At 46.2% G+C, this 15,286-nt stretch overlaps 1 protein-coding gene across 7 annotated transcripts in view; it reads right to left on the bottom strand.

The window, feature by feature from the left end:
- The window catches only part of SEC31B (SEC31 homolog B, COPII coat complex component), a 302,520-nt gene that overhangs the window by 168,552 nt on the left and 118,682 nt on the right, over window positions 1-15,286 (bottom strand). For 6 of the 7 annotated variants that reach the window (XM_063961423.1, XM_063961428.1, XM_063961427.1 and 3 more), the window contains exons 2-6: window positions 10,546-10,630; window positions 10,087-10,210; window positions 9,780-9,975; window positions 9,415-9,510; window positions 6,251-6,391 (exon numbers count right to left, since the gene is read on the bottom strand). In XM_063961423.1, the coding sequence (XP_063817493.1) occupies window positions 6,251-6,391; window positions 9,415-9,510; window positions 9,780-9,975; window positions 10,087-10,210; window positions 10,546-10,630 (642 nt within the window). The remainder of the gene's footprint in view (window positions 1-6,250; window positions 6,392-9,414; window positions 9,511-9,779; window positions 9,976-10,086; window positions 10,211-10,545; window positions 10,631-15,286) is intronic. The other variant, XM_063961426.1, reaches the window with a different exon arrangement.

Here is a 15,286-nt window from a genome sequence, read left to right as displayed (position 1 = left end):
CCCGCCAATTCTGACACGCGCCTGGCCGAGGCCAGGGCCAACAACATGACCACTTTCCATGTGAGATATTTTAACTCCACAGATTCAAGTGGTTCAAACCAATGTGACTTTAGGAACCCCAAAACTACATTGAGATCCCAAGGTGCCACTGGAGGCACAAAAGGAGGCTGTATATGCAGTACCCCTTTTACAAACGTCTGAACTTCAGGAACTGAAGCTAGTTCTTTCTGGAAGAAAATTGACAGGGCCGAAATTTGAACCTTAATGGACCCCAATTTTAGGCCCATAGACACTCCTGTTTACAGGAAATGCAGGAATCGACCTAGTTGAAATTCCTCCATCGGGGCCTTACTGGCCTCGCACCACGCAACATATTTTCGCCAAATGCGGTGATAATGCTTTGCGGTTACATCCTTCCTGGCTTGATCAGGGTAGGGATGACTTCATCCGGAATGCCTTTTTCCTTCAGGATCCGGCGTTCAACTGCCTGCCGTCAAACGCAGCCGCGGTAAGTCTTGGAATAGACAGGGTCCTTGCTGGAGCAGGTCCCTTCTTAGAGGTAGAGGCCACGGGTCCTCCGTGAGCATCTCTTGAAGTTCCGGGTACCAAGTCCTTCTTGGCCAATCCGGAGCCACGAGTATAGTTCTTACTCCCCTCCAATAATTCTCAGTACTTTTGGTATGAGAGGAAGAGGAGGGAACACATACCCTGACTGGTACACCCACGGTGTTACCAGAGCGTCCACAGCTATTGCCTGAGGGTCCCTTGACCTGGCGCAATACCTGTCCAATTTTTTGTTTAGGCGGGACGCCATCATGTCCACCTTTGGTTTTTCCCAATGGTTTACAATCATGTGGAAGACTTCTGGGTGAAGTCCCCACTCTCCCGGGTGGAGGTCGTGCCTGCTGAGGAAGTCTGCTTCCCAGTTGTCCACTCCCGGAATGAACACTGCTGACAATGCTATCACATGATTTTCCGCCCAGCGAAAAATCCTTGCAGCTTCTGCCATTGCCCTCCTGCTTCTTGTGCCGCCCTGTCTGTTTACGTGGGCGACTGCCGTGATGTTGTCCGACTGGATCAGCACCGGCTGACCTTGAAGCAGAGGTCTTGCTTGGCTTAGGGCATTGTAAATGGCCCTTAGCTCCAAATATTTATATGAAGTGATGTCTCCAGGCTTGACCACAAGCCCTGGAAATTTCTTCCCTGTGTGACTGCTCCCCAGCCTCGCAGGCTGGCATCCGTGGTCACCAGGACCCAGTCATGAATGCCGAATCTGCGGCCCTCTAGAAGATGAGCACTCTGCAACCACCACAGGAGAGACACCCTTGTCTTTGGTGACAGGGTTATCCGCTGATGCATCTGAAGACGCGATCCGGACCATTTGTCCAGCAGGTCCCACTGGAAAGTTCTTGCGTGGAATCTGCCGAATGGAATTGCTTCGTAGGAAGCCACCATTTTTCCCAGGACCCTTGTGCACTGATGCACTGACACTTGGCCTGGTTTTAGGAGGTTTCTGACTAGTTCGGATAACTCCCTGGCTTTCTCCTCCGGGAGAAACTCCTTTTTCTGGACTGTGTCCAGGATCATCCCTAGGAATAGAAGGCGTGTCGTCGGGATCAGCTGCGATTTTGGAATATTGAGAATCCAACCGTGCTGCCGCAGCACTATCTGAGATAGTGCTACCCCGACTTCCAACTGTTCCCTGGATCTTGCCCTTATCAGGATATCGTCCAAGTAAGGGATAACTAAAACTCCCTACTTTCGAAGGAGTATCAACATTTCGGCCCTTACCTTGGTAAAGACCCGGGGTGCCGTGGACAATCCAAACGGCAGCGTCTGAAACTGATAGTGACAGTTCTGTACCACAAACCTGAGGTACCCTTGGTGAGAAGGGTAAATTGGGACATGTAGGTAAGCATCTTTGATGTCCAGAGAGACCATATAGTCCCCTTCTTCCAGGTTTGCAATCACTGCTCTGAGTGACTCCATCTTGAATTTGAACCTTTGTATGTAAGTGTTCAAGGATTTTAGATTTAAAATTGGTCTCACCGAGCCGTCCGGCTTCAGTACCACAAATAGTGTGTAATAGTACCCCTTTCCCTGTTGCAGGAGGGGTACCTTGATTATCACCTGCTGGGAATACAGCTTGTGAATGGCTTGCAATACTGCCTCCCTGTCTGAGGGAGACGTCGGTAAAGCAGACTTTAGGAAACGGCGAGAGGGAGACGTCTCGAATTTCTTGAGACGGGCCCCCACCGTGCCTGAGTCCGCTTGTAAAGCCCCAGCGTTATGCTGAGGACTTTGCGGAGGCGGGAGAGGGCTTTTGTTCCTGGGAACTGGCTGTTTGCTGCAGCCTTTTTCCTCTCCCTCTGCCACGGGGCAGAAATGAGGCGCCTTTTGCCCGCTTGCCCTTATGGGGCCGAAAGGACTGCGCCTGATAATACGGCGTCTTCTTAGGTTGAGAAGCTACCTGGGGTAAAAATGTGGATTTTCCAGCAGTTGCCGTGGCTACCAGGTCTGATAGACCTACCCCAAATAACTCCTCCCCCTTATAAGGCAATACTTCCATGTGCCTTTTAGAATCCGCATCACCTGACCACTGCCGCGTCCATAAACCTCTTCTTGCAGAAATGGACAGCGCACTAACTCTTGATGCCAGTCGGCAAATATCCCTCTGTGCATCACGCATATATAGAAATGCATCCTTCAAATGCTCTATAGTCAGTAATATACTGTCCCTATCTAGGGTATCAATATTTTCAGTCAGGGAATCCGACCACGCCAGGCCCGCACTGCACATCCAGGCTGAGGCGATTGCTGGTCGCAGTATAACACCCGTGTGAGTGTATATACATTTTAGGATATTCTCCAGCTTTCTATCGGCAGGTTCCTTTAGGGCGGCCGTATCAGGAGAGGGTAGTGCTACCTGTTTAGACAAGCGTGTGAGCGCTTTATCCACCCTAGGGGGTGTTTCCCAACGTGCCCTATCCTCTGGCGGGAAAGGGTACGATGCCAATAACCTTTTAGGAATTATCAGTTTTTATCGGGGGAAACCCACGCCTCATCACACACTTCATTTAATTCCTTGGATACAGGAAAAACTACAGGCAGTTTTTTCTCACCAAACATAATACCCTTTTTAGTGGTACTTGTATTATCAGAGATATGCAATACATTTTTCATTGCTTCAATCATGTAACGTGTGGCCCTAGAGGAAGTCACGTTTGTCTCCTCATCATCGACACTGGAGTCAGTATCCGTGTCTGTGTCTGCCATTTGAGGTAACGGGCGTTTTAAAGCCCCTGATGGCGTTTGAGACCCCTGGACAGGCACAAGCTGAGTAGCCGGCTGTCTCATGTCGTCAACTGTCTGTCGTAAAGAGCTGACACTGTCACGCAATTCCTTCCATAAGCTCATCCACTCAGGTGTCGACTCCCTAGGGGGTGACAACTCTATAATAGGCAATTGCCGCCTCCATCTCATTTTCCTCCTCAAACATGTCGACACAATCGTACCGACACACCGCACACATGGAATGCTCTGATAGAGGACAGGACCCCACTAGCCCTTTGGGGAGACAGAGGGAGAGTATGCCAGCACACACCAGAGCGCTATATATAGACAGGAATACCACTATAAAATGTGCTTTTCCCTTTATAGCTGCTGTTAGTATTAAAACTGCGCCAAATTAGTGCCCCCCTCTCTTTTTTACCCTTTTCTGTAGTGCAGGACTGCAGGGGAGAGTCAGGGAGACGTCCTTCCAGCGGAGCTGTGATGGAAAATGGCGCCCGTGTGCTGAGGAGATAGGCTCCGCCCCCTTCTCGGTGGCCTTTTCTCCCGCTTTTTGGTGAGTTCTGGCAGGGGTTAAAATACATCCATATAGCCCTGGGGGTTATATGTGGTGTATTTATGCCAGCCAAGGTGTTTACATTGCTGCTCAGGGCGCCCCCCCCCTAGCGCCCTGCACCCTCAGTGACCGAAGTGTGAAGTGTGCCTGAGTAACAATGGCGCACAGCTGCAGTGCTGTGCGCTACCTTGTTGAAGACTGATGTCTTCTGCCGCCGATTTTTCCGGACCTCTTCTTGCTTCTGGCTCTGTAAGGGGGCCGGCGGCGCGGCTCTGGGACCGAGCTCCGAGGCTGGGCCTGTGTTCGGTCCCTCTGGAGCTAATGGTGTCCAGTAGCCTAAGAAGCCCAAGCTGGCTGCAAGCAGGCAGGTTCGCTTCTTCTCCCCTTAGTCCCTCGATGCAGTGAGCCTGTTGCCAGCAGGTCTCACTGAAAATAAAAAACCTAAAACTAAACTTTCACTAAGAAGCTCAGGAGAGCCCCTAGTGTGCACCCTTCTCGGCCGGGCACAAAAATCTAACTGAGGCTTGGAGGAGGGTCATAGGGGGAGGAGCCAGTGCACACCAGGTAGTCCTAAAGCTTTACTTTTGTGCCCAGTCTCCTGCGGAGCCGCTATTCCCCATGGTCCTTACGGAGTTCCCAGCATCCACTAGGACGTCAGAGAAATAAATATATATATATATATATATATATATACTGGTGGTCACAGCAACATTCTGCACTGTCCCCTCCTACTATATACTGCGCACAACTAAAATGCAGCACAGGTATGGATGCATAGTATACTTGGCGACACAGAGGTAGAGCAGTGGACTACTGTACCGTACTGCTATAAATATACTGGTGGTCACAGCAACATTCTGCACTGTCCTCCTACTATATACTACAATGCAGCACAGATATGGAGCGTTTTTCAGGCAGAGAACGTAGATATTTTCAGCACACTGAGCATAGATATTTACAAGCACACTGAGCACAGATATTTGCAGCAAACTGAACACAAAAATTGAGAGAACGCAGCCACGTCCTCTCGCTATCATCTCCAAAGCACGAGTGAAAATGGCGGCGATGCGCGGCTCCTTATATAGAATACGAATCTCGCGAGAATCAGACAGCGGGATGATGACGTTCGGGCGCGCTCGGGTTAACCGAGCAAGGCGGGAAGATTCGAGTCTGCCTTGGAACCGTGTAAAATGGGTGAAGTTCGGGGGGGTTCGGATCCAGAGGAACCGAACCCGCTCATCACTAGTTATTACTAACAATAATACTGCACTGGACTAGCTTATATAGCTATGTAGTCAATAGATATAACACTGCACAGCAAGAACTGGATGTATATCACAGGGTAATTGTACTAGAAAACCCTGACTAAATGCACTTTCTTAACCAACACTGTCTAAAAGACAGGTAGAATACTTAAGTGTCATGTAAAGTCACAGCGCTGACAACCAGGCGGCTTTACACAGGAGGATTTGCCCAAGCAGTAGCTGAGAGAAATGGTACCCAGACACTGACAGGGAGTGAGAGAGAGACAGATATGCAGCTCCAGGGCGGGAACATTTGCGGGAAATGGCGCCCTGGGGCTGGGGTAGGGGCTCCAGGTTTAAGCCTTATCCCCCTGCTGTCAAAACCACCGGGTACTGCGGACTACTATTAAAATGATTTTAAGGGAAAACCTGACCTGCACCCATGCCCTGGTGATCTAGTGGGATCGCCTGTACTGCCACAGTATCCACTGACCGCGTCGGATCACGATAAAGTACGGGTCCCGCAAGCGTGACCCTCTCATCACCTCCCGAAGCCCGGCCACGTGATCCCGGAGGAGCCCCCGTCGTGTGTGCCTGACCATGAAGAAAACCGGAGCCTCCTGCTGTAGTTACCCGGCAACCAGGGCTCGGGAGTGTACAGCGCCGCTGGGGAGAGCTGGAGCTGCAGCAGTGAATGTCTCCTGACATTTACACTGCGCTGCTGCCCGTGAAGTATTCACTTTTTCTTAAAAAAAGCTCTTCAGTGGGGGCTTCCTGGAGCAGCCCCTCTGTTATGTGCCTGCTATCTGCAGCACCAACTACAAAACTGAGCACCTGTGCAGGGAGGCGGGGTTATAGAGGAGGCGGCGCTATGCATTCTGGGAACAGTCAAAGCTTTTCAGCCTGTTGGGTGCCTCGGATCAAGATCCTACTCTACACCCCTATGTCTATCCTTGTGGAGCCCAGTGTACTCGCAGCAGAAATTAAGCTACTGACTAAAGCCCCATCTGTATACACTATCAGATAAGTCACACACTAGCTAGCCTTGGATGTTTATGAAGAAATTAAAACATAGGTCTTGTCAGCCACAAATCAGCGGCTTGGTCAGGACCTATTAAAGGGTTGTCAACAGCATTAGAAGTGTGCTTCATGTACTTACCCTGTTGCTGTGATCACTGACTTTAATTACAGGCTCATTCTTGCGTAGATCCCATACTACAGCTTTACCACTAGGGTGAGCAGAGGATAAGATGTGCTGGACTTGCTGGTTCCAAGAAATGGCGGTGATGTCTTCTACAGGCTGTGTATTAATAATAAAGAAACGTTGTATTATTGGGCCCATTCAAAGCTGTATTTATGTCTGTGTTCTACATAGGCTATACATTTCCATATTGTGCATAAGCATACATGCATATACACGTTAATGTGCACCGCTGACTTGCACCTCATTACATCTGGAGAGGTGATTGACTGTCAGCAGCCCTAATTAGCCACATCTGATTGGCTGATTTCATCTTGAAACGTTCAGCTTATACATGTCAACCATTAGCATCATGGTTGTCTATTTTTCACTATTTAACTGACATTTCCATTTGTACTGGGGCAAGAAAGATTTCCCCTTTGATGTTAAAAAGAGAAAAAAGCTATTTAGTGTCATTTTTTTATTTCAATTTGTAACTAATTACGTATTGGAAGAATAACTTTTTAATTTGCAATTTTTTTATCCTGACAATATTGTGTACAAGTAGGGTAGTGTCACACACCCTGAGGAAGGAAAAGTATTCCGAAACTTGTTGGTGGTGGCTAGGAGTACCCCAGGTTTGACTTTTTCACTTTTGCACCCTTTGTGGTACCATTCCATCTGGTTAGGGGAGCTTCCTCCTATTGAGAAATAATTTAAAACTTATTTCCTTTTAAAGGGAGGTTTTTTATGGTGTGTGGTGGAACAAACCATTTACTATTAGGGGGATACTTCATGCTGTTTTTATATGAGTGAATGTTACCCATGTGGTAAATAATTTTTATACTTTTTACTGTATAGGAATAAATGTTTAAAAAAAATGAACAAACTCGTCCTCAACCATTTGTTTGTATGACTATCCATAGTGGACTGGGAGCTGCATACTGAAAATGAGAATCACGTGACCACTGAAAAATCCGGTGTAAAGATACTGTACCTTTCAGTGAACATAAGGAATAGCACCTAGGCGAGTGTTTCCCATGAGTGGTATATTGGGGTTTAGTATGAAATACCTACAATCAAAATCCCGACAACAACTGACCGACGGTCAAAATCCAGACAAGGTCAAAATCCCAACATTTAAAATACAGACAAGGTCAAAATACTGACATTTAAAACGTCGACAGGTCAAAAAGTCGACACAAGTTTTTATTTGTGTGTGTGTGTCGACATAGGTCGACGTGGACTCCGTACAAGTGTACCGTGTCAACTCGCACTCGGTAAACTATTATATTCCCCATCCAAGTCTACTGGGATAGTAAAGTATGAACAAGTCGGTTTCAATTAAAAAATCATGAAAAAGTCATGTCGACATTTTAAATGTCTGTATTTTCACCTTGTCTGTATTTTAAATGTTGGTGTTTTGGCCATGTCGGGATTTGGATAGTAGGTAAATTGACCGCATCCCGTATAATGATGTCCACCATGGTTTTGTGAAATTGTGTGTGAAGACCTAAAGAAACCTCTTGATGCATGCATCTCATTTACTGAGGTTAGTCCAGAGGTTCCTGTAGAACCTAAGAAAGATTACCATATATTGTCAGTTGATGAGATCTCCTGTTCTTCTGGTCGAATCTTCTTTTGAGAATAAAGGCTATCCTTACATAAACCCCTGGGACTGACAACAAATCTGTCTAGCAGCAATTGTGGATGGGTGTAGTACGGCTGACCGGCGGTCTCCTGACCGCCGGCAGCATACCGACGCCGGGATCCCGGCGGGGAGGGGCGAGTGCAGCAAGCCCCTTGCGGGCTCGCTGCGCTCGCCACGCTGCGGGCTCGGTGGCGACCTTCGGTCGCCACGGGTTCTATTCCCACTCTATGGATGTCGTGGACGAGTGGAAATAGTCCCTGTTGGTCGGCATGCCGACCATCGGGACAGTGACCCGTCGGGCTGGTGGAGGAGGTCATGTGACTGTCGGTCAGCTGACCGGCGGTCACATGAATACCACCCCTTGTGGACCACTCTATTTTGGTTCTACAAGTAGGGTAGCATGACTTTAGCATTACTACTAACACTAGTAACGTTTCCATGCCTTCTCTTAGCTACTGTTAAATGTTAAGTATAAACGCTTGTGGACCCGATGTTTGACTGTCCCACATGCTACTGTTTCTGACGGTGTTACTGGATGCACCAAAGTAATCACCTTATAGTAACTATATAGTTCCTATTGAAAAAAATATCAAAGGCACACTTTACGGTATCCGGATAGACAGTGTCTAGTTAGACAGTCAATAGATAGACACCATATGTTAGACAGACATTAGGTCGACAGGGTCAAAAGGTCGACATGAAAAAGCTTGACAGTACAAAAGGTCGTCATGGACAAAATGTCGACATGAAAATGGACGAGAGAGAAAAAGATACACCTTTTTTGAAATCTTACATGTTTTTGGACTATTTCATATCTTCTCTATCCATGTCGGCACAGAGTTGGTTATAAACCTTGTGGCAAGCGCAGCGAGCCACCGAGCCCAAAGCGTGGTGACCGAAGTGAGCCCAGCGAGGGTATGCCTTTCTACAATTGGGGGTCCCAGATGACAAAACTCTACACAAACCACAAAAATGCAAAAAAATATGGTGTCTACCTTTTTTTGTCGACCTTTTGACCCTGTCGACCTTTTGTACTGTCATGTCGACCTTATGACCCTGTTGACCTACTGTTTGTCTAACATATGGTGTCTATCTATTGACTGTCTAACTAGACACTGTCTATCAACCCACACCCCACTTAACTATTTTTACTGTATATCATTAAGCAACTTACATGTATGTACATATGCAGGCATCTACTGCATCACACAATACTGGATAACTAAATTACTTTGTTGGGCACCTTATCTACTGACAACAAATACCATGGTTCTATGAGTAAACAGTTAAGAGGGTGAAACCTATTCTTTTGGACACTACCTTCTTTTTTTACTCACAGTTGGTGGTCGCCAATGACCTCCCTGGCCTTGCTGACCACAAGAGCAATTTATACGATCGCATTTGACAAGAATATGCCAGTGACACTGCACAACATCAGGGTGTAAACAACTTTAAAGTTCCATATGTACTTGACACTTTTCTTATTGCTCACCTGGGATTTTGCTCCTGGGGTCATTGGCACATTAAAATTATTCAAGTCCCATATGAAAACTTCAGAATCATTGGCACCAGAAGCCAGGAGATTGTTCTGTAAATGGTAATTATACGGGTGGAGTTAACAGACTGACTGGGACGTTGTTGGCTTATTAATACTGACAATTTTGCAAAGTAAAAGAATCTATATTGCTACAATAACACACAGAAATGTAAGCATGTAATCCAGCTTCTAAATATAGCTAGGCAGATGTATTTCAGATCATAAGAAATGTAACTGGATCAATAAAGTAAATTATGAATAATGTAGAATGCCAACAGTAACAAGACTAGCGGTATTTATTGATGGGGACTCAGAAGTACCTGAAATGGGTTTAAGTCAAGTGCACGTACGGGACCGGTATGTTTTCCATTCTTTGTGATAACCGGATCTTTCCCAGATGCCAGAATCTGTGAGGCACTGTATAGTGTTATCTCTCCATTATCTCCTCCACCTACAATCACTCCAGAAGTTCCAGATAACCCCCCTTCAAAACTGCCCCAGATTACCTTGTGAAACCTGTAGGAATATGTGATACGGAAGTAATGAAATTAAAAGAAGAGTAATAACATTTTAGATTCAAATGAAAAATGTCCTGGTAAAAACCCATTACAATATTTCCCCTCACACCTGCTGGATGCTGGGTAGACTCCTTTTCTTTTCATGTCTGGATGAGAGTCCCCAAAGTCTACCTCAAATATCTCAAGGGCCGCATTGGTGTTGAAGGATGCATCCAGCTGTTGTGCAGATGTACCTTAGTTGACAAATTAAAGTACGTATTCTGAGCAATGAATATGTAAATTAAACAAAAACAGTCAGACAGAAATGCTTTTGCTAGACAATTCCATCACAGTACACTGTGTGATGCTTGCAAGTGGGGAGAGGAGGAGGAGGGGGTAAATCCTTTGAAGAATAGACAAAACATTTGCTTCTGTAAAATGGAATAATAAAGTCAATCATGTTTCACTCTCAGTACAATGTTATAAAGCATGCTGTTTCCCTGTAAGCTTCATATGGCACTAAGTGAACTGTAACGTAGACCTGAAATGTTTAGGGGAGCAGTGGTTTAGGGGGGGAAAGGAAAAATACCTGTTGCTAAGTAAATTGGATGTTGTTTGGCTGGGCTCCAGGCCTGGACCGCAGATCGTTCAATTTCTTTTAGCTTCATTTTCTGCTGTATAACAATGTGAAGCATACATCAAGTGTTAGTCCAAAAGGTACAATAGCAACAAATACATATGTATACACACTACAAGACTTTTTCTTGAATATAGCACTTTAAGGCAATTACTGTGTTTTACAATGGTGATAAGTAATTTGCCTGCTCATATCACTTTGAGTATAGTTTTCAGAAAGAAGGCCCAGGAGAATTGAATACTGAAGTCCTATTAAGTAATATACAGGTAACAATGGATATCCTATGAAGACAACTGCATAATTATATAAGGGCTTACAGCAGTGGTTTCCAAACTTTTTTGAATCACGGCACCCTAGAATATCAGAATTTTTTCACGGCATCCCTAGGCCAAAAATTTCTTATTGAGAAATTTAGAAAGAAATATTACATTAAGTAGATCGCGTTTATATGTCATCCTTACGGTCAGTTGTGTGGTGAGGGACAAGATTTGCTTCCGTTTGGCCACATATTTTATGACTGGCAGACACCAGCACTGGTTTTGCCTATTATATTGACCATGAATAATTTGAATTGGTCCTGGACCACCAACCCAGGGCACCCCTGCAAGTGTCCCGAGGCACCCCAGGGAGCCATGGCACACAGTTTGGGAACCTCTTGCTTACAGAATAACAACTAAGCCTTACTGGCTACATGTTCTATCATTACATTTACAGGTAAATTAAAGATTTTCAGTAAACTACAGCCACCAAGTAAACACTAGCTTTCTTTGTCTAAAGTAACAACTAAAAGCAAATTGCTGATAGGTTGCTGCTGTGCAATGTACATTGTGCGCCAAAGTGGTATTAAGGGCCTAATTCAGACTTGATCGTAGCTGCACGGCTACAATCAGTTACTCAGACATGCGGGGGATGCCCAGCACAGGGCTAGTCTGCCGGCATGTCTGGCTCTGCCCCGCCGCACAAGTACAAAAGCATCGCACAGCAGCGATGCTTTTGTACTTGACAAGTAGCTCCCTACCAGCACAGCTCCTGCGTGCTGGTAGGGAGCTACTAGTCACTGTCCGGGTCGCAGCGGCTGCGTGACGTCACGCAGAAGCTGCGGCCGCCCCCCGCACGATCCTGCATGCCTGTGTTGCCCAGAACGCGCCCCTAAAACGGCGGCCAAATGCCGTCGCCCCGCCCAGCGACCGCCTCTGCCTGTCAATCAGGCAGAGGCGGTCACAGGGCTGAGATGGCCGTCGGCTGTCTGGCATGCGGTGCCGGTGCACTTCAGACCTGATTGGCTGCTGTGCGAAAACGCACAGCAGCGATAAGGTCTGATTTAGGCCCTAAATGAGCATTTACAGCTAAACTACTGCCAAGAGGAGTTGACTTTAAACAGCACACTTGGTTATATGTTTGAAGTTCAGCTGGGGTGGGTAGTTGGGTGGTAAATAAACCCCCTGGACTTAACAATGTCCCACTCTCAGTGTAGGTTCAGTGCCCTCTATTGCAAATAGAACAAGTTGTTTAGTAGAGACAGCAGGGAAAGAGATTTGATTGTTGAGGTTTTGCTGTAATCAAAACCTCAAACCTTATGATTTTTCTCCAGGTCATAAACCCTGGTTTCATCAGGAGTAAAGTCTGGAGCTATACCACATGTAAATTCACCTTATCTCTTACATGTTGGTATTCATATATTAGCCCTAATTGAGGCAATTTAGTTCTGCACTTCCCGCTGGTCATATAATGACGTGCACTGGCTTAGCAGCACCTGCCTTACATTATCGAATATGTAAGAGTGTACTTATTTATTCATACATGGTTTGTTCACATTGTCTTTATTTATTGAATAAAAAATAGGCCAAAGCAAAATCTGTTATGGGTTACTTGTCACACGAGATTAGTTTTATAATATTTTAGCATTTAGTGAGGACTAAACTTTCACAGATTTGAAATAGGGAGTACTCTGTTTTCATACTACTGTATTTCAGTTCACATAGCACATTAGGATTTCTGACATTTTATATTTTTTTATTTAACAGGTCAACTCAAAACAGTCCCCGAGGACATTGCAGAGGTTTGTGAAGTGGTCTTTTCTCTGGCCCAGCAATTAACAAGCTTGTAACCTAGATATATGTGCATCCACTAGATGCCCTATGGCAAAGGATTTGAAAGGAGCTCTGCCAAGTCATCCATTTGGAGGAGATTCGGGCACTCTCCTTTTGCAGATCAGAATTCCAAGAATATATCTTAAAGTGATTCAGTGTGCCATGCAGCTTCTTGTTGTATCTGCTGAGATACAGTATCATGCCATTAATCAGATATCTCGTTCGTAGAGTCTTATGGGCCCTACACACTTGGCGATATTCTGAAAGATATGAACGATCTCGTTCATAAATGAACGAGAACTCGTTCATATCTTTCAGTGTGGAGACTTAAGCGATGAACGATGCGCGTCCCCGCGCTCGTTCATCGCTGGTCTCCCGTCGGCTATGCATACAGGCCAATATGGACGATCTCGTCCATATTTGCCTGCACTTCAATGCAGCCGGGTGACGGGGGGAGTGAAGAAACTTCACTCCCCCCGTCACTGCCCCCCCGCCGCCGGGTCGCTCGTCGGCCGTATCGGCCGACGGGCACCTCGGCGGCGCATCGCCAAGTGAGTAGGGCCCATTAGAGATACCCTTCATTATAACACAGATTAATAAGGTAAGGAAATAAGTCCATAAACACCCTCATAAGCACAGGGCAGCCCTCGAGCAGCAAGATTTTGAATCTGTACTGGTATTACAGACAGGCAAGTGCAATCACTTTAATATAAAACAGAAGAGATAAAGAGAGGCATAGAAGGACATTTAGATTCTGATACATTTATTGTTGGTTCAGCTCAGGACAACAGATTCATGCTGGTCAACCTACAGAAAATTTATTGATATTATCTATGAATTAAAGATAAAAAAAAATGTGGCATGTTGCCAAATACAACACTGACAAATGCAAAGGCCATCCGTAACCTCTGATAATTAAGCCTATATACAGTCCTGTACTACCTGCACTTGTGGCCCACTGTTTGTAGATATAACTTATCTTAATATGGAATCTTACCGCATGTTTTCTCTATAATGCCTATATAATATTACTAAAAGTAGTTCGACATCCTTATGTAGTTTGATTTTAAAACTTTAACAATCACAATTTATTAAAATTCTAATTTTATAAAGCATCAGATGAGAAAAATACATTTAGATATTTTGTCATACAGTACATTACTTTAGTAAACATAGTTTCTCTAACGTCCTAGAGGATGCTGGGGACTCCGTAAGGACCATGGGGATAGACGGGCTCCTCCCTCTATGCCCCTCCTCCAGACCTCAGTTTGATACTGTGCCCAGTGGAGACTGGGTGCATTTCAGAAACTCTCCAGAGTTTCCTGTAAAGAGAGCATTTTAGTTAGGTTTTTTATGTTCAGGGAGCCTGCTGGCAACAGGCTTCCTGCATCGAGGGACTGAGGAGAGAGAAACAGACCCACTTCTCTGAGTTTCAGGGCTCTGTTTCTTAGGCTACTGGACACCATTAGCTCCAGAGGGATCGGTACGCTGGTCTCACCCTAGCCGTCCGTCCCAGAGCCGCGTCGCCGACCTCCTCGCAGAGCCGGAAGATTGAAGCCGGGTGAGTATTGAGGAAAAGAACATCAGAGGCGGCAGAAGACACCTTGATCTTCATAGAGGTAACGCACAGCACTGCAGCTATGCGCCATTGCTCCCATTCACCTCACACACCTCGGTCACTGTAAGGGTGCAGGGTGCAGGGGGGGGGACGCCCTGGGCAGCAATATAAACCTCTCCTGTGGCATATATAAATATATACATGTACAGCTGGGCACTGTACATGTATATAAAGAGCCCCCGCCATGTTATTGAGAAATTTGAGCGGGACAGAAGCCTGCCGCCGAGGGGGCGGGGCTTCTCCCTCAGCACTCACCAGCGCCATTTTTCTCCACAGCACCGCTGAGAGGAAGCTCCCCGGACTCTCCCCTGCTTAATACACGGTGAAAGAAGGGTTTTAAAGTAGAGGGGGGGCACATAATTGGCGCATATACATAACAAAAGCGCTACTGGGTAAACATACTGTGTATTTTCCTGGGTCATATAGCACTGGGGTGTGTGCTGGCATACTCTCTCTCTGTCTCTTCAAAGGGCCTGGTGGGGAACCTGTCTTCAGAAAAGAGCTTCCGTGTGTGTGTGTGTGTGTGTGTGTGTGTGTGTGTGTGTGTGTGTGTGGTATGTGTGTGGTATGTGTGTGGTATGTGTGTGGTATGTGTGTGGTGTGGTGTGTGTGTGTGTGTGTGTGTGTGTGTGTGTGTGTGTGTGTGTGTGTGTGTGTGTGTGTGTGTGTGTGTGTGTGGTGTGTGTGTCGGTACGCGTGTGTCGACATGTCTGAGATTGAAGGCTCACCTAAGGAGGAGGGGGAGTGTATGAATGTTAGGTCTCCGTCGGCAGTGCCGACACCTGACTGGATGGATATGTGGAATGTTTTAAGTGCTAATGTTAATTTATTGCACAAAAGATTAGACAAAGCTGAAGCTGGGGTACAGTCAGGGAGTCAACCCATGCCTCCCCCAATGTCGCCTGGACCTTCGGGGTCTCAGAAGCGCCCACTAGCCCAAATAGTTGACACAGATACCGACACGGATTCAGACTCCAGTGTCGAC

The sequence above is a fragment of the Pseudophryne corroboree genome, chromosome 3, assembly GCF_028390025.1.
Source record: "Pseudophryne corroboree isolate aPseCor3 chromosome 3, aPseCor3.hap2, whole genome shotgun sequence".
NCBI lineage: Eukaryota > Metazoa > Chordata > Amphibia > Anura > Myobatrachidae > Pseudophryne > Pseudophryne corroboree.
Note: the sequence above shows the minus strand (reverse complement) of the source record. Positions and strands in the feature narration are given on the sequence as shown.